The following is a 27501-nucleotide window of genomic DNA, read 5'->3' as shown; positions in this document are numbered from 1 at the left end:
TTGTTCAACCTCTGTTTAATAAGCAGAGGTAGAAGATAAAAATTCCCATTGCCCAATTATTAACCTGGGATAAGCACAGTTTATGCAGTAAAGGCCTAATGGATAATAATTTTAAGCCTGTCAGAAAATAAAATAGCAATATTTCATAACTTTTCAAGGAATCTGTAACAGCAAGTATTGAGCAGTCCAGTCCGTTATGCAGTGTATCCGTAGAAGGAAGCGTCTGAACTGTTGTCTGGCAGAACACTGTATTGAGATTACCGCTTTTGGCTGTGTTGAATGCCAATTGCCAAATCACCAAAAGGGGCTCCACCAGAGCTCTCAACAGGTGTCAAGGAAAACAACCATGTTAGGTTAATTAAAAAGGTGCATGAGATGGAAACATTCCTATTATCACACGTACACTGGCATGTGAATATTGCCACGTTTACGTGGTAGTCGGAACTAGGAAACTCACATTCCCGACTTGCTAACTGGTCGTGGTTACAGGATACAGTACACGTGCCGCATGCAAACAGTTAGCAAATCAGAAATGTACGAGTTTCCTAGTTCTGACTACCACTTGAACGCGGCATATCACCCTTTACTGTCGTCCCATGCTGTCTGGCACGGATGCACTGTTTGGGGGGTTCACCCCTTTGATGTAATTTTTAAACAGACAATCCCGGAAAGTAATGGATAAGATACAGCAACAAACTCTGAGAAAGTGAAATTGTATAATGCATACAAATTATCTAAAATTAAATGAAAAACCGTTATGATTTTGAAGGAGGATTGTAACAGTTAAAAAAAGCTATATGATGGAGAATATGGTAAAAGTTCCTCATATATAGGTTGATATGATAGGGAGGAGTGTTCCTTAAGGCAGGTCCCTATTCTATCGAAGCCTTTGATCACAACTAAAACAAAATCATAATTCCTAGGGGTCTGGTGGTGAATCCAAAGCAATGCAGGGTGTTTTACAGCGAAGTTCCCGCCTCATTATGTAACTCCTGCTATCATAAATACAGACCTTAACTCGCACTTCCACAGAGTCAGATACACGGACGCAGCAATCCATCCTATTGGCAGTCAGAACATAATAGGATTTGCAGGCATCTCATAACGATAAATGCTAACGACTCTGCGTCTCTGGGATTTTAAACTGTGACTCTTCCCAGCAACAATTTGAAAGGTCTTTGATTGTTCAAGCGAATTTGGTATTATTTACAGCAATATTCCAGATTTGACAAGGACTATAAAAACCATCGCTGTAGCCTTTACGAATCAATCACTTTCTGTACCTCAGCAGTGAAGCAGCGGGTATATTATGGTTGATTTATTTCTTGCTTCATTCTAACAACTTATATTAGGCTAATATTTTCTCGAATAGACCTACATTTATTGGACTCTCATTTTTTCCCATTTGCTATTTCTCCCTGTGACCTAGAATATTTGTAACATCATCGGCCCATATGGTTGTGAAAGGCTGTAGTAATCACTGCATATTTTATTTTGACCTCAGACGTGAAATGGACTTCGATCTGCCACCCACTTTTCCAGCCAGCGGTATCGCATGGGAGAGAGTCCTGCCGCCTCTTCTTCCCGCGCTGAACGGGACATTCGGGCTGTACTCATTCACGCCGTCGGAGCTGCTCACCCCAGTGGCGGAGCACACTGGCTCAGCACAGGTAGGTTTTATTTCCGTTACACTGCATGCATGCAGTGCTCTAATCTCTCACTGATAAAACAATTTTTTGATTCATTTTTCATGACTTTGTTCTGTATCAATGAGGTAACATTGCTAAATGAATTGTGTGTTTTACTTTCTATATTCTACTGACATTTTAATGAATGCCCATTTACGGCAGGTGCTCTTGCATTTTCGTATCGTTTGAATAGAATTACATAGAAGTAGATTAAACCAGCAGTAATAAAGCAGCAATAGTGTCAATTTGAGTAGTAAAATTGGGTATCTTCCCCTGTTGCCAGGTGTGTTGTGACCACAAAGGATTCACAGTTCAGGTTGATGTGAAACACTTCAACCCAGAGGAGCTGATGGTCAAGGTGACAGGAGACTTTGTGGAGGTCCAAGGGAAACACAAAGAGAAAAAAGTAAGCAACTACTGTGTTGCATGTATTATGCAAGAGTTGTTCTCTATTCATAATCACACTTCCATAGTTTGTGATGACAGACATTGAATATAGCCTGGTTACTATGCAGTCCGTTTCTGCTTCAACCAACTACCGACCAGACTGGAAACCAGACCACTTGTTAGCCTGAAAATGAGCATTCCTCAATGACTGTGTTCACTATAAACGTGTTTGCAGGATGGGTCAGGGCTGGTGACACGACAGTTCAACCGGCGCTACAGGATTCCAAAGGGAGTGGACTCCATGGCTCTGGAGTCGGCTGTGTCGCCTGAAGGCATCCTCATCATATCTGCCCCTATGTTGCAGGGGGAGAACTCCACACACCTGTCCCACTCTGAACCATGAGCATACACACCCTAGGAACAAACACACACAATCCATAGGAACCAGTGTTGGGGAGTAGTACACTACATGTAGTTCAACTAGTACTTTAACTACATTTTGCAGTAGCTTGGTGGCAGTTCAAATCTTGGTATTATGTAGTTTGCTACATGGCAAAAAAAAGTAGTTGTGTAGCTAACTACTGGAATTACACTACTTTTTTTGCAAAAAGAAAATATGGATGTAGTAAGTTTAACCGATGTGAAATGGCTAGTTAGTTAGCGGTGGTGCGCGCTAATAGCGTTTCGATCTGTGACGTCAGTCGCTCTGAGACCTGAAGTGGTTGTTCCGCGATGGGTAACGATGCTTCGTGGGTGTCAGTTGATGTGTGCAAGGGTCCCTGTTTCGAGCCCAGGTTGGGGCGAAGAGAGGGACGGAACCTGTTCCTTTCCTTTCTTTTTCAGTATTACTATTTTCTAGTTCTCACTTGAAACAGTTGTTTAATATGCTAAATTACACATTCTGTGAACTGTTCTTGCAATTTGTAGTCTGACATTTCAAACTTAAATATAATTTATCACAAAGTAGTTTGATGTAGTAAACCCTTTTCAAATTAATTTTAGTTAATAAAGAAAATAAAAATGTCGTTAAGGGTAACTTTATTGTAGTTTAACTTCTTCCAATGTGAAGTAATTGGTAGCTTGGTAAACTATTCACACACACAAAAAAATACAGGCACACTCCAACAGACATATCAAACACTCAAAGAACTGGTGCCTGCCTGTACCAAAACACCCATTAACTACACCATCACACCATTCAAATTCCCTGCTCTCTCTCTCTGAGGTTTGTACATATTAACAGGACAGATTCCTCATTTAAAAGCATCCCTCATCCAAAAGAATCCCATTTAACTCAATCTTAAAATGTTTTTATGGAACCATTTATTGTAAATATGATATAAAACCATTGAAAATGTTGATTTGTATTGTGTGGAGTGTCTAATGCCCTCTAAGTCATGAGTAAATGTTTTAACACTCAGATTATCAAGTATGTTCACAAAACTCAAAAGTAAGGTTGTTGTATATTTTCAAACTATTTATTGTAAGAAGAGAATGTTAAAAATAAATGCACTATATATTGCTGTACAAAAATAAAATAAGTCTGTTGAATTGGTTGTTTTTGTTCCCTGTGTGCACACCACCAGTGCTCACTCTTCCTCGAATTCATCCAACAGCGAGTCTACCTCTCTGAAAGAAAAAACATGTTTTTAGAGCATGTTCTAAGGTTGCTTCAATGCTTTGCATAGCCAAATATTATATCACTCTAGGAGTCATATGGGTCTGCAATGTGAGAAAATAAAATGTAACATTTTACTCCAAAGACAAAACAAATCAGCATAACATCATGATTTTACGATACAGTGCATTCGGAATGTATTCAGACGCCTTGACTTTTTCCACATTTTGTTATGTTACAGCCTTATTCTAAAATGGATTAAATTGTTTTCCCCCACCTACACAATACTCCATAATGACAAAGAGAGGTTTTTAGAAATGTTTGCAAAAAATACAATCACAATCACATAAGTGTATAGAAGCACCTTTGACAGTGATTACAGCTGTGAATCTTTCTGGGTAAGTCTAACAGATTTTCACACCTGGATTAGGTAACATTTGTCAATTATGCTTTTCAAAATGTTTCAAACTGTCAAATTGGTTGTTGATCATTGCGAGAATTTTTCAAGGCTTTCCATAGATTATCAAGTAGATTTAATACAAAACTGTTACTCGGCCACTCAGGAACATTCAGTCTTCTTGGTAACCAACTCCAGTGTAGATTTGGCCTTGTGCTTTAGGTTACTGTCAGGTTAATTCATCTCCCAGTGTCTGGTGGAAAGCAACGGAACCAAGTTTTCACTCTAGGATTTTGCCTGCACCATTACGTTTTTTTATCCTGGAAAAACTACCCAGTCCTTAACGATTACAAGCATACCCATAACATGATGCAGCCACCACTATGCTTGAAGATATGGAGAATGGTACTCAGTAATGTGTTGGATTTGCCCCAAACATAGCACTTTGTATGCAGGACAAAAGGTGAATTGCTTTGCCACATTTTTTGCAGTTTTACTTCAATGCCTTATTGCAAACAGGATGCATGTTTTTGAATATTTTTTATTCTGTACAGGCTTCCTTATTTTCAAGCGGTCATTTAGGTTAGTATTGTGGAGTAGCTACAATGTGGTTGATCCATCCCCTGCAATTTCCTATCACAGCCATTAAACTCTGTCACCATTGGCATCATGAAATCCCTGAGCGGTTTCCTTCCTCTCCAGCAAATGAGTTAGGAAGGACACCTGTATCTTTGTAGTGACTTATTGATACACCATCCAAAGTGTAATTAATAACTTCACAATGCTCAAAGGGATATTCAATGTCTGCTTTTTTCATATTCTTCTTCGTTTACCCATCTACCAATAGGTACCCTTCTTTGTGAGGTATTGGAAAACCTCCCTGGCCATTGTGGTCGAATCTGTGTTATAAATTCACTGCTCGACTGAGGGACCTTAAAGATAATTGTTTGTGTGGGGCACATAGAGGTAGTCATTCAAAAATCATGCTAACCACTTTTATTGCACTGTGAAACAATGCAATTTATTATGTGACTTGTTAAGCACATTTTTACTCCTGAATGTATTTAGGCTTGCCATGACAAAGGGGTTGAATACTTGACGCAAGACATTTTTCAGCTTTTAAATTTGTAAAGATTTCTAATAACATAATTCCACTTTGACACTATGGGGTATTGTGTCGGCCAGTGACCAAAAAACAAATCTCAATTTAATCCATATGAAATTCAGTCTGTAACACAAAATGTGGACAAAAGTGAATACTTTCATAAGGTACTGTAATTACTCTGAAAATATTTTAATAAGCTCATTATTTTAATGAGTAAAGGAAAGGTCAATGAAATAAATGAAGGATATACTGTATCTAGGAAACATATACCAGTTCTTTACCCGATTTGCTCCTTCACCCACTTCCTCTGCTGCCTTAAGACCTTCAGTAAGGGGTCATCTTTAAACTCCTGCTCGTCTGAATCTTAAGGGGGAAAAGATATGCAGTTAAAATGTCACTGTGCAGATAACAAAAGTAACTTTAGGAGCATTGGATTACATTACCGATTCTTTTTGTTGTAACTTTAGCTACTTTCTAGCAAAGCTATGCCAGGAGTTCATAATGTTATATTAGAGCACATGTTAACTGTACACAGGTATAAATAGCCAGAAATGTACACATGAACACCAGCAAGGTGAAGTGAAAATAGATAACTGGCACTGGTCCACACAGTCAATGTACTCCTATAACAGAGAGGACTATGGCATCACTCAATTGTTATGCCACCCAAAAGACCCCTTTAGCATTTAGGGCAAAATCCTAACTTATTATTTAGAGTAAGAAATGCATGTATATGAATGGGATATTCAGGAAAAAGTTCTTTTGGATTCAGTCCCGGTGGAACTTGACTGGAGGCCATTTACATACACTATTATACAGCCAGAGTCTATTCCACCTCTGCTACCTAGAGTTAAGGTCAGCAGTCCCCACTGCACCAGGCAGTCTCACCTTCAGCCTCCTGCAGCAGCTGAGCTACGACCTCCCGGGGCTGCTGTGCACTGGGAGGCGGGGCGGGGGACTGTGGGGGCATGTATCTGGGAGAGTCAGAGGACACAGGGGTTCTGGGCGGGTCCGGAGAGTCCGTGGTCAGGAACAGTACCTCTGAAACTACCTGCCAAGGTAAATTAATATGCTTTACTCAACTAATATCTTTATTTAAATTAAACTAACCTGGATAAATGAATAATGACTAAAGTAAATGAATATTATTGTAACACTTAAATTCATAACAGCCTTTCTTCAATGTGTTAATGGCATCTAGCATCAGTGATGCTGATGACCCACGGTGTTAACTGACCTGTCCCAGGGCGCTGTGTATGGGAGAGGGTGGTGGAGCACGATCTCCAGGGCAGCCCTCTCTCACTACCCCCGGCCCCCTTTCCTGTTGCCCCCAGTCTCTGCTGGGCTCCTCCCTCCATGGGATGACCCTGTCTTTACCTCTGGTGTGGTGTTGGCTCACACTCCAATCTGCATAGCTGGGCCTCTCAGCATGGTCCCTGTCACCAACGTGACACCTACAGAGATATTGTCATTGAGTTTACAGACTGGGCCACATGTCATTCAGTCAAACTGTTACCCCTCTTAGATACAGGTCATACCTGGCTGATTTCTTCTTTCTGCAGGACGGCCCTGTCCGCTTCTCACTCCTCTCCTTCTGAAGTGTCTCCTTTTTTGTCCTCTCGGTTCTTCTCTGTTGAACTGCCCACTCTTCCTCTGTGGTCTCAGACAAGGCGGGTGGTGGTGGAGAGGACTCATGTTTACTAGTGGGCTCCTCAGTGGACGTGTCTGTGGAGCTGAACTGGGCTTTGGGCTGCCTGACGGTCCGGTCGGCCCCAGAGACCCCACTCCTCTTTGGGCTCCTCTGGTGGCTCGGTGGAGGGGAGTGGGGTTGAGCCGTACAAGGAAGGATGTCACAGAGGAGGTGCATGTGGGGACGGACCGGGGCATCCGGCTGCAACTTAGAGATGGTGGGGCTGGAGATGGGGAGGGAGGGGGCAACTCTATGAGAGGAATAAGCAGAGAGAGGATTCCACTGTACCTAACGAAGGGGAACAAATCAAATCATTTGATCTGTGATTACCTAAATGCATTGGAAAATACTACCACACAGTGGCAGACATTTCAAAGAGACTTCAAAAACTCTTTCTAAGAGCAGGTGTAGTAGACAAGGGGGTAAGTACCTTGTGAGCCTGACAGCTGACAGCATGCTGATGAAGGGTGTAACCCTGCTGTGGGTTTGACTGAACCCACTGACTGGCCTGCTCCATCTTTCTCCTCAGACGCCACTGAAACAGGATGTCCTCCTCTGGGCATGTGCGGGGGTCCGGGGGACCAACCACAGACGGTTTGGGCGCGGTTCCAGCATAGAGGTCTGCTGAGCCTAGGTTCCCCACAACTTGAGGAAGCGGTTGCACAAGAAGAGTTATTGCAATATGTGTATTCAGATAAAGTGAGAATAAAGAAAGTTGCAAAAGGAAACTAAATCGTGACCATGAGAAATGAGGGACGTGGCAAGAGCACAGAATAAGAGTGGCTCTGGGAGTTTGAAAAAGCAATATGTGGTTGAGACAAGGGAAATTCATGCAAATCAGACGTTTTGAACTTCCCAACCCCCATGGCTCACCAGTGGTTGAGTCGATAAGACTGGTAACTATAGGCCTTCGGACTGGCTCATCTATGCTCACAGGGGAGGAAAAATTGGAGCAGCCCAGGCCCTCAGAGCTGATGGGAATAGATCCACTACTGAGTGAGTGCTCACTGAAAACATAACATTTAGTTTTTGTAAGACTAATACAATTCTCCTCATTGCAACTGACGGAATTACATTTAATTGACCCCAACCCTGCTCAGTGTATTCCATTCCTCCCAGCATGTCTACCTTCTGTGTAGCAGTCTACTGGCCTTCTCCTGTAGATGCAGTATCTCTGAGTCTCCAAGGTCACCGTGAGAGGAGTCTGACAGGCCCTGCCAGGGGGATCAGAAAGAGAGGCCAGTGAGTGCACCAGAGGCATCATCTCCTGTCACCATTTCTATCACCAACATTCTAGAACATTCACAATGTTGTGTAACTGAGCCCTCAGCGGGTTCTGTTTTGAACACTCTTTATGGCTCAGTTCTATAAAAGCTCACATCAATTGCATATCGAGTTCAGCTCATTCCCTCAGGGATATGCAGCAAGCTGGATATGGAGCGGTGTTTTGACCAGAAGGGGTATTAGCGAAGGCATCAAACACAGTTGCATAATCAAAGGGAACAGCTGCCAACTAGTTCATATAAACAGTGGTTTGGCAGAACATGTCGTATGGTGTTGGTATGCAAATATTTATGAGGAGCAGCACTCTGCATGGGGAGTCTTTCAATACATCTCAGCCATTCTGGCTCTTGCACACTTGACAGAATTACATACACCTGTCTAATACCAATATATCTCACCGTCTCAAAAAGAAACTTACCAAAACGGAGCATGAACAGGACGATGATGTACTCACCATGGCACTAAGATCAAGGAGTCCCCTGCATGGGGAGAGGGTGGTGCCATGCCAAAACTGCCCAACTGGACTGAGGGTGGTGGCTGAGTCTTTAAGGGAAAGGCCTGTGTACATAAAGAAAGGGGGAATGAATGAGTAGACATTGTATTTTACTGTTTATACACACATCATATTTATGTATATACTTGATTCTTGATATATCTCACTAATATAGCTACTGCTGTACATATTCATCCGGTGTATAGATTGCATTTTGATTCAGTGCTATTTGGGTTGTTAATTGGATTCGTCCTGACTTTCTTGATTTCTTTCCTTTAAAAAAATGTATGTTTTAATTGTTTGACATTTGACTGCATTGTTAGGAGCTAGTAACATAAGATTTCGCTGCACCTGCTATAACATCTGCTAAACTGTGTACTTGACCAATAAACTTTGATTTGAAATGGAGAGCAGAGCAAGAGTTGGTCAAATGCATCAGAACGGTCACTAGATTCCTTGTTTTATAGAGCCAGCAAAACTTTGTGAGTTTCAATGAGATGTAAAGAACAATGAATGATCCAAGTGAAGTACCTATGTCAGTGGTTTGAGTGGGTGTAGAACTGGAGGGTAGAGGGGAGGAGGACAGCCACCAGAAAGGCTGCTGGCCCTCTCCCACCATTGCCGACATCTGCTGACGCTCCTCTCGACTCTGTGGCCTTCCGTGACGAAAGCGTTCAATGTACCTGGAAAAGGAATTATTGTAGTTACTAATGAGACAAGGGCATAACACCATAAATCAATACAAAAATCCTATAAACTCATCACCTGCAAGCTTATTGTGGATATCATGATACACACTATAATGAAGACATACATAAGGATGCAGGGTCACAAATAAAACAAATTACCATCATGTAATTTTAGAAATAGCATGAAGCATACTTTGCCAACACTGAATCTTCCTGCTCTCCTCCCCCAGTGGAGACCAGGGACTTTCCCGATGTTGGGTCCCGTGTCAGTGTGTCTCTGTTCGGGGAGGCGGCAGTGTTGGCCGGGGAGGACCCAAGGTCAGTGGAGGGCCAGGACTCTAAGAAACTAGGCTGGGCCTCTGTGGCAGGAGGAGGACAGAGGACAAAGTGGTTGGCTGCCCCAAGGAAGCACTGGTCCTCTGGGCTCAGTGTGTGTGTCTGGTGAGGAGGGCTGGACAGCTGGGCAAGGCGAACAGGGCTCAGGGTCTAAGACAAACCAGGAAAAAAGCTCAAGTTTGATGAGGAGACTAATGACAATACATGTATTTACTGTATTGGAGTATGTATATTTGGAAAAGACCCTGACAGCCCCTGAAGTCCAGTTCTTACGGTTTTCCTCTGTTGCTTTGGAAGCTTCTTGGTGCGTGAGGGGTTGTAATGTGTTTTTCCCAGAGGTGGGTCTGACGGGAAGGGATTCTTCCTTGTGAACAGAGCAGCACCACTAAGAGAGCAAGAGAGACAAAAGGTGACCATTTTCATTGTGGCAAAAACATATCGTTCTGGTTTGAAAACGGTTGCGCTGCATTCCTAATTACTTGTTCCACGCCTCACCTGGATTTCATGTTGACAGTATCACCGGCGCCAACTCACACACTGGGCAGAGAAGTGTTATAGCCCACATGTAGACAACTCTTAGCTATAATCATAGGATGAGACAGTGTTAAAGTGTGTGTCAGGTAAATACCTAGCACACACGCATTTGATTTAACAAGAGAGTGAAAAGAGACAACTAGCTAATTAGCTGGCACTGCAAAAAGTTATCCCTGTAACTTAGCTAGCTAACAGCATTGCAGTTTAAAACAGTTTTTGTTCATTTAGAAAGGCTAGATCACTGACGTCGATGACGTATTAAATACTTTTTTTAAAGCACGTACTTTCCATGTAAATGTTACTTGAGCATCTCGATTTGATCACTGCCTCGGTTGATTCAATGAAAGGAAAACATAATGCGCCTTCCGGGTTTCTATCCGGTTTGGGCTTGTGTCAGTTACCGGGCAACCAAACGGCGAAATAAAATAGTTCGATTAGTAAAATCATATGCATAGTCTAGACAATTAGTTCTACTTTTCTAAATGGTACATTCCTCGCAGGATAACTTTTAATTCAACTATTTGACAGATTCAATAATCTTGAGTTTATCTTTACCGAGAACCTCATTATCGCCAACGATCGATTCTGGCCAATCTAGAAAAAGTTGGTAAGTGACAGACATTGATCTGAACCAATGATACTCGTGTAGTCGACTCCACATTGTACAACCAGTAGAAAGGAAGCGAACTGCGCGCGGAAGAGGAAAGTCTTCTGAAACAAATCCGACCACCGCGGTAACCAACCAGTCAGCTACTTAGTTGTTGGAGGGTAACAAAACTAACTGTTCTATGTATAGATACGTGGCATTTGGATATTAATTCTACAATCATTTTCTGCTGATGAAAAGTTATATATCAAATAGACATAATTCGAATAATGCGTCTACACACGCTTACTCAAGAAAATACTGCTTCAATTTGCGTTAGTTTACGTTAACTAGCACAACAACAGTCCTTTTGGGTCATTTAATATCTAGCTGCATATTTTGCATCAGTGTTTCCCTGTACATAATCTTTTTATCGAACTTGTCGTTTTAGCTACCAACTAACTTGTATTTTATATTTTGTTTTGGGGATTTCTGAATGTTAGTGTGAACGGGTAGACTGATCATGCATCACGTCAAGATCAAGACTGAGAAGCCAGGTGAGAACTTGAACATTTCAAAACCAAAAACCAATTCAGCTGACGATACAGTGGGACTTAACACTAGCTACTGGAATTATTATATATCTCCTAAGCAAAGTCGACTGTTTATTTATATTTGTCAGATGCAGAGGGGAGTGCTGCACGCAGCCGACTAGATGCAGTATTACAGGGGCTGGTAGAGAAGAGTGACAGTGAGAGGTTGGTGTTTTTATTTTATTTGGAAAGATACAGCACATTAACTGGCTTGACACTGAAACTCACAGCTTCAGGATCCTTTCCTTGGCTGTGCACTATCTAATCAAGCTTAGGTGATGGGAAATGTTGGTTTTGCTGTTTTTCCAGGGAGCAAAATGAAGATGAGACAAAGATGGCAGAAGAGCCTCTGAGCAAGTATGTCCGTAAATTGTTTTTTTTCTTCTGGTATTCCAACTTTTTATAATAAACGAAGTATGTTATTTAGACTCACTCAGTAGCCTATTGTGGTTCCACTACTTCTGTAGTAATTCCGATTGCCTGTTTCTTCCATAGGGATGTGTCTCCATCTTCTGCTGGGAAGCGGTAAGCATTATGAGGTTTTTTTTAAACACATCTGACTGTGGCTGTTAGACACTGAAAGGCCTTGACCTGTCCCCTTTCCCTCGTCGTTGATGTCATAGGCCATCGTCACGGTTCCTACAGCACCGGAGGAAGAAACGGAAAGAGATGGATGATAGCTTAACAGAGAGTAACCAACATAAACAAAGTAATTCCGCTGCAGATGTCAATCCCTTGCCAAACACAGATCGTTTGACTTTTAAAAACCTTTTCTCTCTCACTCACTGACTCTACTCTTCAAGCTCTAGATATTCACCTACATATACAATCATTTGTTCTCCTCCCTCTCTGCTAGATGCCTACATTATCAAGTTGTTTGACCGCAGTGTGGACCTGGCCCAGTACACCACCAGTACCCCACTTTACCCCATTTGCCGGGCCTGGATGAGGAACAACCCGGCGGTCAGAGAGAGAGCTGCATCCCCAAGCCCCCCACACAGCATAGGGGAAGAGGAGGTAAGCTCACTACCAAAAAGCAGGACAAAGATGCCCACAATGTGGGCATAAATATATATTTTTCATTAGTGCTCTCTGTCCAGTATTTGTTTTCTCACTTTTCACCTGCATCTTGCCAGGCTGCAGACATGCTCAATGGGAAGGGACAGAATGTGTATTGCCTCCCTCCGCCCACCTCCTGTCCTCTCAACCCTTCTGGAGATCCTGTCAATCTGAGGATCCCGCCCACAGAAAAGCCTATCGTCAGCAAGGTACTGTATAACATCTACTATGCCTAGCCATCATTTTCATATTTACCACAGTAAACGGTTGATTGCTTCAATCTGTCTTTGTCACCAGTCTACAGATACAGCTCTTGTATCTGGTCCCCTCATATACAACCACATAGAACGCTGGAAAAAGATCAGGCAAAAGTAAGTCCAAGGCATCTAAATAATCACAAAAGCTAACTTTGTTGACATGAATAGATTGTGGAGTCGAATATCAACTATTGAACCGAATGTAATCTTGATTGTAAAAAAAGTTGATACAAATTCTGTCAGTAAACATTGTTTATCTAGCTGCGTTCAGTTGTATTAATATACATAACTGTGTTCAGATGGAAAGAAGCGTCCAACAAGAATCAGCTGAGGTATACCGAGAGCATCAAGATCCTGAAAGAGATGAAGGAGATGTACGACCGCTAGCTGGGAATCCCCCAGGCAGTATCCCACAGCAGAGGGAGGAGAAAAAGAATAGAGCAGGTAGGAGCCACGAGGAAGTCATCTGCCCCAGGACGCTGCCCTAGTCCTCTCCCCAAGGAGGACATTACATGAGACAATGTCAGAGGAGCCCATATACTGCCACAATTAGGGACCTAAAAAGTCCTCGTTTTGAAAATGTAGCAATACTTTCAGCAGTAAGTTGATGCTTCTGGTGGGCCCAAGTTCATCTGTTTAAATAATTATTACATGTTTTTTGTCATATTACAGAATATCTGGTAATGCATTATATAGTCTGATGTCAATCACAACAATGTGTCATGAAAAGTTTGTAAACAGGTTGAGTAGTGTGCAACATTTGTCTAAATTCCGGGATACTCTAAATTAATTCCAGGCTTCCAGTGGTAAATATTTGTGTTTTAGGATCACCAGTTTCCCAGACAAGCAGTGCTCTTGTGAATATTTTTTGTTTTAACATTCAAAAGAAAAGTCTCTCACACATCTAAAATTTTAACCTCTCTGGGCTAGGTGGGACGAATTCGTAACAGCCACTTGAATCCTGTGGCGCGATTTTCAAAACCTTTGAAATGCTATTACTTCAATTTCTCAAACATATGACTATTTTACAGCTATTTAAAGACAAGACTCTCGTTAATCTAACCACACTGTCCGATTTCAAAAAGGCTTTACAACGAAAGCAAAACATTAGATTATGTCAGCAGAGTACCAAGCCAGAAATAATCAGACACCCATTTTTCAAGCTAGCATATAATGTCACAAAAACCCAGAAGACAGCTAAATGCAGCACTAACCTTTGATGATCTTCATCAGATGACAACCCTAGGACATTATGTTATACAATACATGCATGTTTTGTTCAATCAAGTTCATATTTATATCAAAAACCAGCTTTTTACATTAGCATGTGACGTTCAGAACTAGCATACTAGCAAACTTCCGGCGAATTCACTAACAATTTTCTAAATTACTCACGATAAACGTTCACAAAAAGCATAACAATCATTTTAAGAATTATAAATACAGAACTCCTCTATGCACTCGATATGTCCGATTTTAAAATAGCTTTTTGGTGAAAGCACATTTTGCAATATTCTAAGTACATAGCCAGGCATCACGGGCTAGCTATTTAGACACCCGGCAAGTTTAGCACTCACCAATATCAGGTTTACTATTATAAAAGTTTGATTACCTTTTGTTGTCTTCGTCAGAATGCACTCCCAGGACTGCTACTTCAATAACAAATGTTGGTTTGGTCCAAAATAATCCATCGTTATATCCAAATAGCGGCGTTTTGTTTGTGCGTCCCAGACACTATCTGAAATGGTAAATCAGGGTCGTGCGCATGGCGCAATTCGTGACAAAAAAAAATCTAAATATTCCATTACCGTACTTCGAAGCATGTCAACCGCTGTTTAAAATCCATTTTTATGTCATTTTTCTCGTAAAAAAGCGATAATATTCCGACCGGGAATGTCCATTTAGCTAAACAGAGGAAAGTAAACAAAGCTTTCAGTCGACGCGGGCACGAGCCTGAGTCTCACAGTACTGTAACCAGCCACTACCCAAACGCGCTACTTTTTTTCAGCCAGAGCCTGCAAAGCCACGATTCAGCTTTTTACTGCCTTCTGAGACCCTATGGCAGCCGTAGGAAGTGTCACGGGACAGCTAAGATCCTCACTCTTCAATAAACAGAGACAAGAAGAACGACACCTTGTCAGACAGGCCACTTCCTGCATGAAACCTTCTCAGTTTTTTGCCTGCCAAATGAGTTCTGTTATACTCAGACACCATTCAAACAGTTTTAGAAACCTTAGGGTGTTTTCTATCCATATGTAATAAGTATATGCATATTCTAGTTACTGGGTAGGAGTGGTAACCAGATTAAATCGGGTACGTTTTTTTTATCCGGCGGTGTAAATACTGCCCCCTAGCCCTTATTAAGTAAACTGTAAAAACAAATAAAGTTGTAAAGAGCTATTGTAATTTATTCATCGCTATAATATATCTGTCAGTGCTGTTTTTACAATTGTCAAATGTCCTCATTTCCCCATAATGTCGTGTCTTTGGCTATGCCGGATTAAGTGATATGACATGCTAACTTATAAAATGATTTCTCTGTAATTAATATTACCTGATTAAGCTAATCATGTAAATGTAATTAACTAGAAAGTCGGGGCACCACGGAAGAACGTTTATAGAGCCGTTATCTTCCGAATAAACTCTTAAAATACTTTGTAATATTTTACATCGATAGCAGTCAATATTAACCCTTATCTTATTTTCAGTCTCATAATGAAAGTTGTAAATTCTTGGCTATCTTCACGAACCCTGGCTAACAAGTTGAATCAGCAATACAAAATTGGTTTAATTATTTATTTACTAAATACCTAACTAATCACACAGAATTACAAATACACAGAATACAATGATGTCATACAGAATTCACCCCTGGTGAACGGAACCTGTATGAAAGCTGGTTACACAAAGGAAAGGGGGTTGGGCTTGAATGAAAGAGCGGGAAGATTTAGGAACACAGAAACAGCAGCTAGGCTATCGTAAATACATTATCTTATTCATTCTAAATTACCGTCCATTTGGAAAAGGAAAATGCAATAAATATTTACTCTGAGCTGCGCTTCGGTAGATTGGTCGTAGATGCTGGCCGGGTTGGCCAACAGATCTTCCTGTAAACTCTTAAGAATGTCTCTGGTGGTAAATTGGATAAGTGGTGGTATCTTCGTCCGTCTGTTAGACTGGATCCGTCGTCCGTCCTTTCCTAGCCCCCGTCGACAGCGGCCGCTGCTAACTCAACGGCTAGGAAGTATCACTTCTGTAGTGAATAAGCTCAAAGTTCATACCATTTGCCACCAAAGCTCACGCCGAGGTTGGCTTAGTTCTGTTCTTGACATGTGTGTCCTTCTAACGTAGAGGCTGCAGACCTTACGTACTGGAACCACTTGGTTATCTTTTCGTCAAAGGCTTATATAGTGGAGAGGGGGAGGGAGGTGTTTCATCGTTTATAACCCCTGTCTCTTCACAGGGTTGGGCCACTGATCAAGCAGGGCACTTTCCTTATGAAAACCCAATTCTCTAATTTGGAAGCTAAAATTACATTTAATCTCCTAACAAACAATTTCAATATCAAACATTTCAATTGCATAACAATTCCATGTGACTCTGATAACTAGAGGGTGTATACTTTCCCAGGTACAGTTTATGTCGTCCTGTCATCAGTCATAATGTCTCAGATGACAACTGAAATGAAATCCATACTCATTACGTTATCAAGCATATTTTCAACTGGTTTTATTACCAAAATATGGTTCCTTTCCCCATTTGTTTGATGTTCCCAGACTCTCTATATTTAACAGGACAGCAGTCCTTCAGTAGGGTCAGTAAGAGAGGGGAAGGGAGAAAGGTATTTATGGGGGGGGTCATAAACCTTACCCACAGGCCAACGTCATTTTTATTTATTTATTTATTTCACCTTTATTTAACCAGGTAGGCAAGTTGAGAACAAGTTCTCATTTACAATTGCGACCTGGCCAAGATAAAGCAAAGCAGTTCGTCAACATACAAAAACACAGAGTTACACATGGAGTAAAACAACATACAATCAATGATGCAGTAGAAGAAAAAAAAAATAAGACTATATACAATGTGAGCAAATGATGTGAGATAAGGGAGGTAAAGGCAAAAAAATGCCATGGTCATGACAATAACATCCCCATAATTTACCCATAACATCAAAATAAGGTCTCCATAACTTCAACATAACATCACTATAACAGAAGTTAAATCCGGTAACTGCATCTGCCTGCATTGCTTGCTCTTTGAGGTTTTAGGCTGGGTATCTGTAAAGCAATTTGTGACAACTACTGATGTAAAAAGGGCTTTGTAAAATACATTTGATTGATTTGATTACCACCATGAAAACCACAATAACAACAGCTACTGACCATTTCAAGTCCCATAACTACAGTATAGATACAGTCAAATTACTCTGTAATACAGATGTACTAGCCCTGTCTTTTGCAGATGTCTCCTATCTCACACCTCAGTTTCCACTTTACTATCAGACTGGTCACCAGTGAGGCGTAAATGTCCTCCTTCTCCTGGAGCCAGAGACTCAGACTTACGGGAGATCCGGGAGAGATGGGAGCTCAGGGAGCGCGTTGATGACACAAAGTTCATCCCGTGGTCCTCTGCAAAAGCGTTCTCGAATACAAGCAGCACGGACTGACGCAGCTTCTTCTGGAACTCGTCACACATGAAGACATACAGGATGGGGTTCAGGCAGCTGTTGAGGTAGGCCAGGCTAGCAGACAGGGGAATCCCTATATGCACGACCAGCTCGAGGCCTTGGTTGTCTTCTTCCATGATGTCCATAAACTGGAAGACGTGGAAGGGCATCCAGCAGATGAAGAAGGCCAGGACAACGGAGACGATGGTCCGGAGGGACCTGCACGTTCTTCCTCTCTGAAGGCGCTTGGCCCGTATCCATATGGCAATGTAAGAGCCTATGATGGAATGGGATGAGAAAGCCCAGCAGGAAGCGGAACTCAACCAAGTTCCTGCCTGTGGAAGAATGGGGAAATGAATAACTGCACATTGTCCTGTTATCATGTTGTATGATCTGCCGAAAGATGGTGAATGGGAGGCTGCAGACCAATGAGGCTAGCCAGATCCCCACACAGATGACCTCAGCCCTGCCTGGCGTGCACTTGTTATGGGCCCACACAACCACCCACGTGGACAGACAGCGGTCCAGACTGATGGCCGCCAGGAGGAAGATGCTGGCGAACATGTTGAGCACAGTCACCATGCTGTTTAACTTGCAAAGGATGTCACCAAAAGGCCAATCATAACCACGGGCCATGTTGATGATATAGAGGAGCAGAAAGGAAGTGAAGAGGAAGTCTGCCAAGGCCAGGTTGAGGAACCAAACAGAGTTGGTAGTCTTCTTTATCCTGCAACTTGTCACGTAGATCACCAAGCCGTTGCCAGTGGGGCCAAGCACAAACGCCACACAGTAGACAACCAGAGATATTATGTCCATCCCCGTTGTCACATCGGAATATACCATGGTAGAGTTTTCTGAAAGTAGAAAGAAATATTACCAATTGTAATCTTAGATATAGTGCTGATTAGTAGACTTTTCTATAAGAGATTATTTGAAACGGATGTTATCTGAAAGTTATTTGCAAGGGAATTCAGTATCTTGCAAAACGGTGTATATTTTGTGCAACCTTGCACGTCTACTGCACTGATAAGCCTTAAATATCTATTTGTTATTTGGATCAATTATTCACAAGAAATGTCCCAATTTATTACCCCAGTTTTCATTAATTTCCCACCTACTATGACCAGGTATGACTTTCAACAAGGAAAGTCATTAGATTTATAGAAGACATTTAGTACATGACTTAGCCCTCATATGTTCTCTATTCACACATAATGCAACAATTCTAATGCATAGGAGTTTCTAAAAAGTATGAGTAAAAAGCAATTCAAAAAAATCAAGATGACATTAAGAATTGCATGTTTGTCATGAAACTCTACTTCTACAAATGAAGCATCAGTCTGAATGAAAAGTTAAAGCACCCGGTGCAGAGATCATAAGGGTACAAAAAAATAGACTATAAAGCATCTTACCCATTTCCGTCTTATTCTCTATAGCAATGAATAGCACCCGCTCTCTCGCCACAAATGAAACAGTGCTCTCTCGCACGCGCGTGCGCTGTCGCCCTCTTCCTCCCTCCCTTTCTCTTCAAACATCCTCTCAAAGTTTAAAGTGCCTTATTTCATATTTGAAGATGGTATGGCTTAGGGTTGAATAACAGGAACTGGGTTACCGAGATTTCCCGGCCAAACCTACTCCATTTTCCCAGTATGAATAACTGCGAGAAACCGGTAAATTATAATAAATTATTTATATGAACAGGCTCAGCATGATGTGAAATGGAATTCTTAAATTATATGCCATATCTAAATCTGGCTTCTTTGGAAAAAGTACTAAATTGTCATACTTGAGTAAAAGTAAAGATACCTTAATAGAAAATGACTCAAGTAAAAGTGAAAGTCAGCCAGTAAAATACTACATGAGTAAAAGTATTTGGTTTTAAAGATACTTAAGTATCAAAAGTAAAAGTATTTCAAATTCCTTTATATTAAGCAAACCAGACGTCACAATTTTCTTTACTTTTTTTTTTATTGTCGGAAGGCCAGGGCACACTCCAACACTCAGACATAATTTACAAACGAAGTACGCGTGTTTAGTGAGTCCGCCAGATCAGATGCAGTAGGGATGGCCAGGGATTTTTCCCTTGATAAGTGTGTGAATTGGACCATTTTCCTGTCACTGTAACGAGTACTTGTGGGTGTCAAGGAAAATGTATGGAGTAAAAAGTACATTATTTTCTTTAGGAATGTGGTGAAGTAAAAGTAAAAATTGCCAAAAATATAAATAGCGAAGTAAAGTGCAGATACCCCATCAACGCTTCTCAGTATGGAGCGCAGTTCACAATGCATGTATCATCTTATCATGGTAACTTATTTTTCTTGTGAAAGGTAGGACTAAATTTGCTGCAACATAGCCTATGCTACAGTAATATAAGGACTGAATGCGGTCCAATTTACTCTTCACCATATGGATTTCGGGGTCACCATTTTTTTTCATTGTAAAGATGCATTTTTTAAATTGCAGCTGCAGAGATTTAAAGCAGCCTATCACTCGAATATCATTACTTTAAATCAGTGCGCATGCAAATACTCTCTGTCTTTCTCACTCCATCAATTCCATTCAAATTGCATCCAAAATAGATAGGCCTAATCCTGGTCAAGATTGATATACTGTACAGTGCATTCGGAATGTATTCAGACTCCTTGACTTTTTCCATGTTTTGTTATGTTACAGCCTTATTCTTATTAAATTGTCCCCCCCATAAATCTACACACAATACTCCATAATGACAAAGCAAAATAGGTTTTAGAAATGTTTGCAAATAAAAAAAAAATAATAATAATAATCTCACATTCACATAAGTATTCAGACCCTTTACTCAGTACTTTGTTGAAGCACCTTTGGCAGCGATTACAGCCTCCAGTCTTCTTTGGTATGACACTAAGCTTGGCGCACCTGTATTTGGGGAGTTTCTCCCATTCTTCTGCAGATCCTCTCAAGCTGCCAGATTGGATGGGGAGTATCGCTGCACAGCTATTTTCTGGTCTCCAGAGATGTTCAATTGGGTTCAAGTCCAAGCTCTGGCTGGGCCACTCAAGGACATTCAGAGACTTGTCCTGAAGCCACTCCTGCGTTGTCTTGGCTGTGTGCTTACGGTCGTTGTCCTGTTGGAAGGTGAACCTTTGCCCCAGTCTGACGTCCTGAGCGCTCTAGAGCAGGTTTTCATCAAGGATCTCTCTGTGCTTTGCTCTGTTCATCTTTCCCTCAATCCTGACTTGTCTCCCAGTCCCTGCTGCTGAAAAGCATCCCCACAGCATGATGCTGCCACCACCATGCTTCACTGTAGGGATGGTGCCAGGTTTCCTCCAGACGTGACGCTTGGCATTCGGGCGAAAGAGTTCAATCTTGGTTTCATCAGACCAGAGAATCCTGTTTCTCATAGTCTGAGAGTACTTTAGGTGCCTTTTGGCAAACTTCAAGCGGACTGTCATGTGCCTTTTACTAATGAGTGGCTTCCATCTGGCCACTCTACTGTAGAGGCCTTATTGGCGGAGTGCTGCAGAGATGGCTGTCCATCTGAAAGGTTTTCCCATCTCCACAGAGGAACTCTGGAGCTCTGTCAGTGACCATCGGGTTCTTGGTCACTGCCCTGACCAAGGCCCTTCTCGCCGGATTGCTCAGTTTGGCCGGTCGACCAACTCTAGGAAGAGTCTTGGTGGTTCCAAACTTCTTCCATTTAAGAATGATGGAGGCCACTGTGTTCTTGGGAACCTTCAATGCTGCAGAAATGTTTTGGTACCCTTCCCCAGATCTGTGCCTCAACACAAACCTGTCTCGTTGCTCTACGGACAATTCCTTGAACCTCATGGCTTGGTTTTTGCTCTAACATGCACTGTCAACTATGGGACCTTTTATATAGACAGGTGTGTGCCTTTCCAAATCATGTCCAATCAATTGAATTTACCACAGGTGGACTCCAATAAAGTTGTAGAAACATCTCAAGAATGATCAATGGAAGCAGGATGCACCTGAGCTCAATTTCAAGTCTCATAGCAAAGGGTCTGAATACTTATGCAAATAAGGTATTCCAGTTTATTTGTAATACATATGCAAAAATGTCTAAATCTGTTTTTACTTTGTCATTATGGGGTATTGTGTGTAGATTGATGAGGATTTTATTTATTTAATCCATTTTAGAAAAAGGCTGTAACGTAACAAAATGTGGACAAAGGAAATGGGTCTGAATACTTCCTGAATGCATTCTATAGCCTATAGATCTTTGAGCCTACCTCTTTCAGGTAATAAATTAAATGCAGTATTAGCCTTACATTTAGTTAATGAATGATGGGTTCAGGGGCGGAAATCCCGGGGGGGACGGGGGGACACGACCCCCCCATCCTGGGAAAAATATGATTTGTCCCCCCCAATATATCACTGAAACATAACTATGTAATTTAAATAATATTAATAATACGCAATGAAAGCAATTGTGCTGATTATAGACACTTAATAGCGCGTTTTTAAGTTTCAAAAGATTGCGACCCCCCCCCCACCCTTTGCCTCACAATGGTTTGATCCACTGCCAGTTCCTTAGCTTGCTAGGTAACAGAGAGGTCGTATCTACTGTAAGTTAGTGCTTCAAAGTCCCTGTGATAAGGTTAGCGATAAACTGAAATCCAAACTGAACAGAACTACACTCTCTTCTACCATTGTCTTAAATATATTTAATGGTCTCGTTGCAAAAGCTAAATTGTCGCAAGGGAACTTTTATTTATTTATTTTATTTCACCTTTATTTAACCCGGGTAGCAAAGATTATAGCAAACACCACTGAAACTGAATTGGTGCTCGCTAGCTTTGCAAATTCAGATATTGTTGGAAGCCAGCCAATATGAAACAAACTATTAAAATTACAAAAGGTTGCAGCATATGTTGTGTAAATGGTGAACTCATACAGCTGTCAACTCTTGTCATTTTAATCCGTTTCACATTTGCTAGCAACCTTTTAGATCGAAGCCCAAATAGAATGATTGAAGATGATAGAAGCCCATCTCCTACTGTAAATAACCTACACACTGTGTGTGTGTGTGTAGCCAGCCAGCCAGCCAGGTAGAAAAATGGCAGAAAAATAAAAGACGGACATCAGAGTATTTTTCAATACACCAAAACGCATAGTAAGAACCCTAGTAGCCTAATATCTCAAAGACTAGTTGATAAAATGTTTATAAGAAAGAAATTAAATTCTAATGGAAATGTTTCACAATGATGTCATTAGGCAGAGCAGGCAACAGATGGCACACAGACAGCAGAGTTGGGGACAGATATGCAGGGACAGACTGGCAGAGACAGGGAGTCTCAGGTAAGTTTGTTGAGTCTTTGTTTGGCAACATTATGAAAGGTTCTCAATTTTTTTGACTTGTAAAATAGGAACATAATTGGAAAATGCCATGGATACCCCCACTCTCAACTTAAACTGGTGACTGAACTAAGATTTGTTAAAGGCAATGGTATTGCTGTTGTGATTAGTTGTGTAGTTTTGGGTACCGGTAGTTAGGAGTACGGCAAACACCTTATTTCTTTGGTTCCTCAATATACATTTACCATATTACAATGTAGGCTATGTGTTACAGCACTACTTTTGGTGTCCCCCTCAGGAATTGCTCTTGAGAAAATTTCATGTAATTGTCCCCTCCAAAGTTGATATCAGATTTTCGCCCCTGGATGGGTTATGCATAGTCTAAGCTTCTAATTTATAGCTGTCTCTTGCATAATCCACACCTACGTTCCACTGGCCTCTCCTTTAAAAAATGCTCTTTAGCTCTTGGAGTACCAGGAAAAGCTAGACTAGAATAATAGCTTGCTGGACATTTTTTAAATCATTATTAGACTATCAATAGACTATTCGAAGAGGGATGCAGTCTCTTGTTTGCTGAATGTTAGATAGGCCTACAGCAGCCAATATAACTCACAGGGAGTTTAAAAGAGGAGAGAATGCACGATGGTAGGCTCTGATAGTTATTTATTCAGACCCATAACTGGTCAATCTTCATGGAGTGAATAGATAGCCATCTGCATCTTATTCTAGTCCTATATTTATTATTCAAGGGTGTCATTACAATGGCGAAGATAAGGACAACAAAACATATTTCATTTAACTGTTGAAAGCAAAGAAGGAAGGAAGCAACAATGGAGAAAGAGGTGGGCTAATACACACATGGTAAAACATGAAGGGAAATGTTTTGAAAGGTATATATGTCAGCCTGCAAATTATACACATTTTAAAATGGGCCATATTATATTTCCAAATATAATTGTGACTTTGTAGGCCTCATGTCCTGCACCACCATCACGTTCTCTCCCAGCTTCATGGTTTGAATGAGGTCAGTACTTCCAGTCCTTATAATACAATACAATACATTCCACACACAAAAATATTAGGCTACTGGAGCTTGTTTCCTTTATTTATCCAAGAGAGCATGTATACATCTATTGGCTTTAATGTTTTTGTGTAATGTGCGGTAGCCTATATCATAAACAATGTATTGGAAAATGGCACTATCATTTGGGCTTTTTTGGGCTTGGGATCATAAAATGTCTTTGATGCCGATCAAAGCTCTAATCAAATCCAGACACATTTATATTCTTTATATACTTTAGGATGGCACTTCTGGTTTTGGCATGAAATACCGGGTTCGTCATGTGACAATTCACTTATGTTCGGGATGGAACATTTGTAAAATACCAGGAAAATATTGAATCCTGTTATGCTTGCTTGACACATATTTTTAAATACTTTCCATATTTGCTGTCTGGGGGGGGAGAAAAACTTTACTTTCCCCAGGACAATTCACACATTTAAAATAAAATAAAAACCTGCCAAATGTGTTTTAGTAAGGCTATCTATGGGTTACTATTAATGAACGCAAAGTTTTTTTTGTGCATGCGTGTGTGTGTTTTGTTTTGTTGATGGTTATGTTTTTCCTGAATGGTCTCTCGGCACTGCTCTGACTTCAAACAGAAAAAAATCTTATACAACTTTAATTGAATGCATCTTTTTCAGTTACATTGAAAACAATTAGACTGTAGCAACACAGTGAGCGGCTGTGCATGAGACAGGTTGAAATGTCACTAGCTGATGGGAAAGCTAGCCGGATCAGGTCTGTGTGACATCACACACTCATCTGTGGGACCACTGTTTGCAGGAAGAAGAGTTTGTGTGCGGAGACATGGTTGCTATTGCAGCTGGGGTCCACTGTGACTAGTTGGATGCGACGGTCTGGCCAATCCAGCCACGCAGGTAGGCGGCACGGGAGGAGACGGCAGGGGTACTGACGTTGCAGTTGGTGGTGCCCTAGGACACGATACCCAATTGAAACCACACGCCACTGCTCTGACACACCAGAGGACCGCCAGAATCACCCTGGAGATGGAGGAGAAGAAGGGAGAGGTTAGGCGCACTGGCACTGGTAGAGATTATTGTATTAGGGGCCGAGTTGTAGCCTGACTGACTTCCATTGTCATGCCATTGCCAGAGAATTTGGTTAAACAAATCTGTACCTGGTTACTTTAAGATAGCGCATGTGTTGGGTGAAAGGTTATTGTCAGACGAAATTATACGAGAGTGATTAGAGAGAAATGTTCAGTAACTGACTGGAGAAAGGTATCCTCCACTTGCTCCAGGAGGACATGGGAGGTCAGTCAGTTACCTGACATTCCGGAGGCTCCGGTGCAGATCATGGCGTCAGTGATCCTGCTCTGTCCCCAGTACTGCTTGCACTGAGCAGGGCTCAGCGGAGGAAGGGCCACCTGCTGGAGGACACGGGGGCTTGCTGGGGACAGGGGACGTGGTTAGGAAGGAGCTCAGTGCTCTAATGAAAGCTGAGGTGGAAACATTGGCACAATACATTTAACAGTTTACAAATTTAGCAGACGCTCTTATCCAGAACACCATACAGTAGTGAGTGCATACTTTTCCGGAAATAACGCAATACTGCACATTCAAATGTAGCACTATGTGGGAGTTTCTTTCCACTAACTGAGAATGAGGAAGGAAATCATGTTGCAAACATTAGGCCTTTAGCTATGATGCAGCTGTTTTCTTAAGAGCCATGCCCATGCTGACTGGTTTACTGCTAAAACAGTTTTTGTGTATTTTACCATCTATTTGCACATACTCTTGTATACAATGTATACGAAACGCTTCAGTCTGGTTTTAGACCCCATCATAGCACTGAGACTACACTTGTGAAGGTGGTAAATGACCTTTTAATGACGTCAGACCGAGGCTCTGCATCTGTCCTCGTGCTCCTAGATCTTAGTGCCGCTTTTGATACCATCGATCACCACATTCTTTTGGAGAGATTGGAAACCCAAATTGGTCTACATGGACAAGTTCTGGCCTGGTTTAGATCTTATCTGTCGGAAAGATATCAGTTTGTCTCTGTGAATGGTTTGTCCTCTGACAAATCAATTGTAAATTTCGGTGTTCCTCAAGGTTCCGTTTTAGGACCACTATTGTTTTCACTATATATTTTACCTCTTGGGGATGTCATTCGAAAACATAATGTTAAATTTCACTGCTATGCGGACGACACACAGCTGTACATTTCAATGAAACATGGTGAAGCCCCAAAATTGCCCTCGCTAGAAGCCTGTGTTTCAGACATAAAGAAGTGGATGGCTGCAAACTTTCTACTTTTAAACTCGGACAAAACAGAGATGCTTGTTCTAGGTCCCAAGAAACAAAGAGATCTTCTGTTGAATCTGACAATTAATCTGGATGGTTGTACAGTCGTCTCAAATAAAACTGAAGGACCTCGGCGTTACTCTGGACCCTGATCTCTCTTTTGAAGAACATATCAAAACTGTTTCAAGGACAGCTTTTTTCCATCTACGTAACATTGCAAAAATCAGAAATTTTCTGTCCAAAAATGATGCAGAAAAATTAATCCATGCTTTTGTTACTTCTAGGCTGGACTACTGCAATGCTCTACTTTCCGGCTACCCGGATAAAGCACTAAATAAACTTCAGTTAGTGCTAAATACGGCTGCTAGAATCCTGACTAGAACCAAAAAATTTGATCATATTACTCCAGTGCTAGCCTCCCTACACTGGCTTCCTGTTAAGGCAAGGGCTGATTTCAAGGTTTTACTGCTAACCTACAAAGCATTACATGGGCTTGCTCCTACCTATCTTTCCGATTTGGTCCTGCCGTACATACCTACACGTACGCTACGGTCACAAGACGCAGGCCTCCTAATTGTCCCTAGAATTTCTAAGCAAACGGCTGGAGGTAGGGCTTTCTCCTATAGAGCTCCATTTTTATGGAATGGTCTGCCTACCAATGTGAGAGACTCAGACTCAGTCTCAACCTTTAAGTCTTTACTGAAGACTCATCTCTTCAGTAGGTCCTATGATTAAGTATAGTCTGGCCCAGGAGTGTGAAGGTGAACGGAAAGGCTGGAGCAACGAACCGCCCTTGCTGTCTGCCTTGCCGGTTCCCCTCTTTCCACTGGGATTCTCTGCCTCTAACCCTTTTACAGGGGCTGAGTCACTGGCCTACTGGTGTTCTTCCATGCCGTCCATGGGAGGGGTGTGTCACTTGAGTGGGTTGAGTCACTGACGTGGTCTTCTTTTCTGGGTTGGCGCCCCCCCTTGGGTTGTGCCATGGCGGAGATCGTTGTGGGCTATACTCGGCCTTGTCTTAGGACGGTAAGTTGGTGGTTGGAGACATCCCTCTAGTGGTGTGGGGGCTGTGCTTTGGCAAAGTGGGTGGGGTTATATCCTGCCTGTTTGGCCCTGTCCGGGGGTATCATCGGATGGGGCCACAGTGTCTTCTGATCCCTCCTGTCTCAGCCTCCAGTATTTATGCTGCAGTAGTTTGTGTCGGGGGGCTAGGGTCAGTCTGTTACATCTGGAGTATTTCTCTTGTCTTATCCGGTGTCCTGTGTGTATTTAAATATGCTCTCTCTAATTCTCTCTTTCTGTCTTTCTCTCGGAGGACCTGAGCCCTAGGACCATGCCTCAGGACTACCTGGTATGATGACTCCTTGCTGTCCCCAGTCCACCTGGCCGTGCTGCTGCTCAAGTTTCAACTGTTCTGCCTGCGGCTATGGAACCCTGACCTGTTCACCGGACGTGCTTGTTGCACCCTCGACAACTACTATGATTATTATTATT

General features: G+C 41.8%; 3 protein-coding genes and 1 pseudogene across 14 annotated transcripts; 2 read left to right on the top strand and 2 right to left on the bottom strand.

Annotated features, from left to right (window-relative positions):
- The first annotated feature begins 1003 nt into the window (after positions 1 to 1003).
- On the top strand, positions 1004 to 3626 carry hspb6 (heat shock protein, alpha-crystallin-related, b6). Of its 2 annotated transcripts, none has more exons than XM_014156489.1 (4): positions 1004 to 1302; positions 1505 to 1670; positions 1972 to 2094; positions 2311 to 3626. In XM_014156489.1, the coding sequence occupies exons 2-4, from the start codon at positions 1512 to 1514 to the stop codon at positions 2476 to 2478; spliced, it is 450 nt and encodes a 149-aa protein (XP_014011964.1). In that variant the 5' UTR covers positions 1004 to 1302; positions 1505 to 1511; the 3' UTR covers positions 2479 to 3626. The 2 variants fall into 2 exon arrangements, with proteins under 2 accessions (XP_014011964.1, XP_014011973.1); XM_014156498.2 differs by having other exon boundaries at positions 1016 to 1174.
- proser3 (proline and serine rich 3) lies at positions 3538 to 10795 on the bottom strand. 5 transcript variants are annotated; one of them, XM_014156416.2, is made up of 14 exons: positions 10506 to 10795; positions 10183 to 10267; positions 9961 to 10072; positions 9545 to 9837; positions 9194 to 9345; positions 8624 to 8727; positions 8014 to 8099; positions 7759 to 7892; positions 7316 to 7530; positions 6734 to 7173; positions 6433 to 6649; positions 6084 to 6246; positions 5477 to 5558; positions 3538 to 3704 (listed from the first exon to the last, which is right to left on the bottom strand). In XM_014156416.2, the coding sequence occupies exons 2-14, from the start codon at positions 10191 to 10193 to the stop codon at positions 3665 to 3667; spliced, it is 2049 nt and encodes a 682-aa protein (XP_014011891.1). In that variant the 5' UTR covers positions 10194 to 10267; positions 10506 to 10795; the 3' UTR covers positions 3538 to 3664. The 5 variants fall into 5 exon arrangements, with proteins under 5 accessions (XP_014011891.1, XP_014011907.1, XP_045556925.1 ...); XM_014156432.2 differs by having other exon boundaries at positions 7759 to 7856; XM_045700969.1 differs by having other exon boundaries at positions 7316 to 7892.
- LOC106577962 (protein lin-37 homolog) lies at positions 10573 to 27401 on the top strand. 7 transcript variants are annotated; one of them, XR_006760414.1, is made up of 13 exons: positions 10886 to 10989; positions 11311 to 11364; positions 11490 to 11565; positions 11710 to 11757; positions 11896 to 11925; positions 12024 to 12109; positions 12257 to 12417; positions 12537 to 12668; positions 12757 to 12830; positions 13016 to 13160; positions 22597 to 22680; positions 23427 to 23519; positions 23647 to 25706. XR_006760414.1 is itself a non-coding variant. In XM_014156457.2 (10 exons), exons 2-10 carry the CDS (start codon positions 11331 to 11333, stop codon positions 13101 to 13103), a joined length of 729 nt encoding a protein of 242 aa, XP_014011932.1. In that variant the 5' UTR covers positions 10886 to 10989; positions 11311 to 11330; the 3' UTR covers positions 13104 to 13458. The 7 variants fall into 7 exon arrangements, 1 of the variants encoding a protein (XP_014011932.1); XR_006760411.1 differs by lacking the exon at positions 10886 to 10989 and adding an exon at positions 10573 to 10828 and having other exon boundaries at positions 23427 to 25706; XR_001322251.2 differs by having other exon boundaries at positions 23427 to 25706.
- LOC106577956 (C3a anaphylatoxin chemotactic receptor-like) lies at positions 16705 to 18415 on the bottom strand (annotated as a pseudogene).
- Positions 27402 to 27501: the final 100 nt, after the last annotated feature.

Source organism: Salmo salar, chromosome ssa02 (assembly GCF_905237065.1).
Source record: "Salmo salar chromosome ssa02, Ssal_v3.1, whole genome shotgun sequence".
NCBI classification, from domain to species: Eukaryota; Metazoa; Chordata; class Actinopteri; order Salmoniformes; family Salmonidae; genus Salmo; species Salmo salar.
Note: the sequence above shows the minus strand (reverse complement) of the source record. Positions and strands in the feature narration are given on the sequence as shown.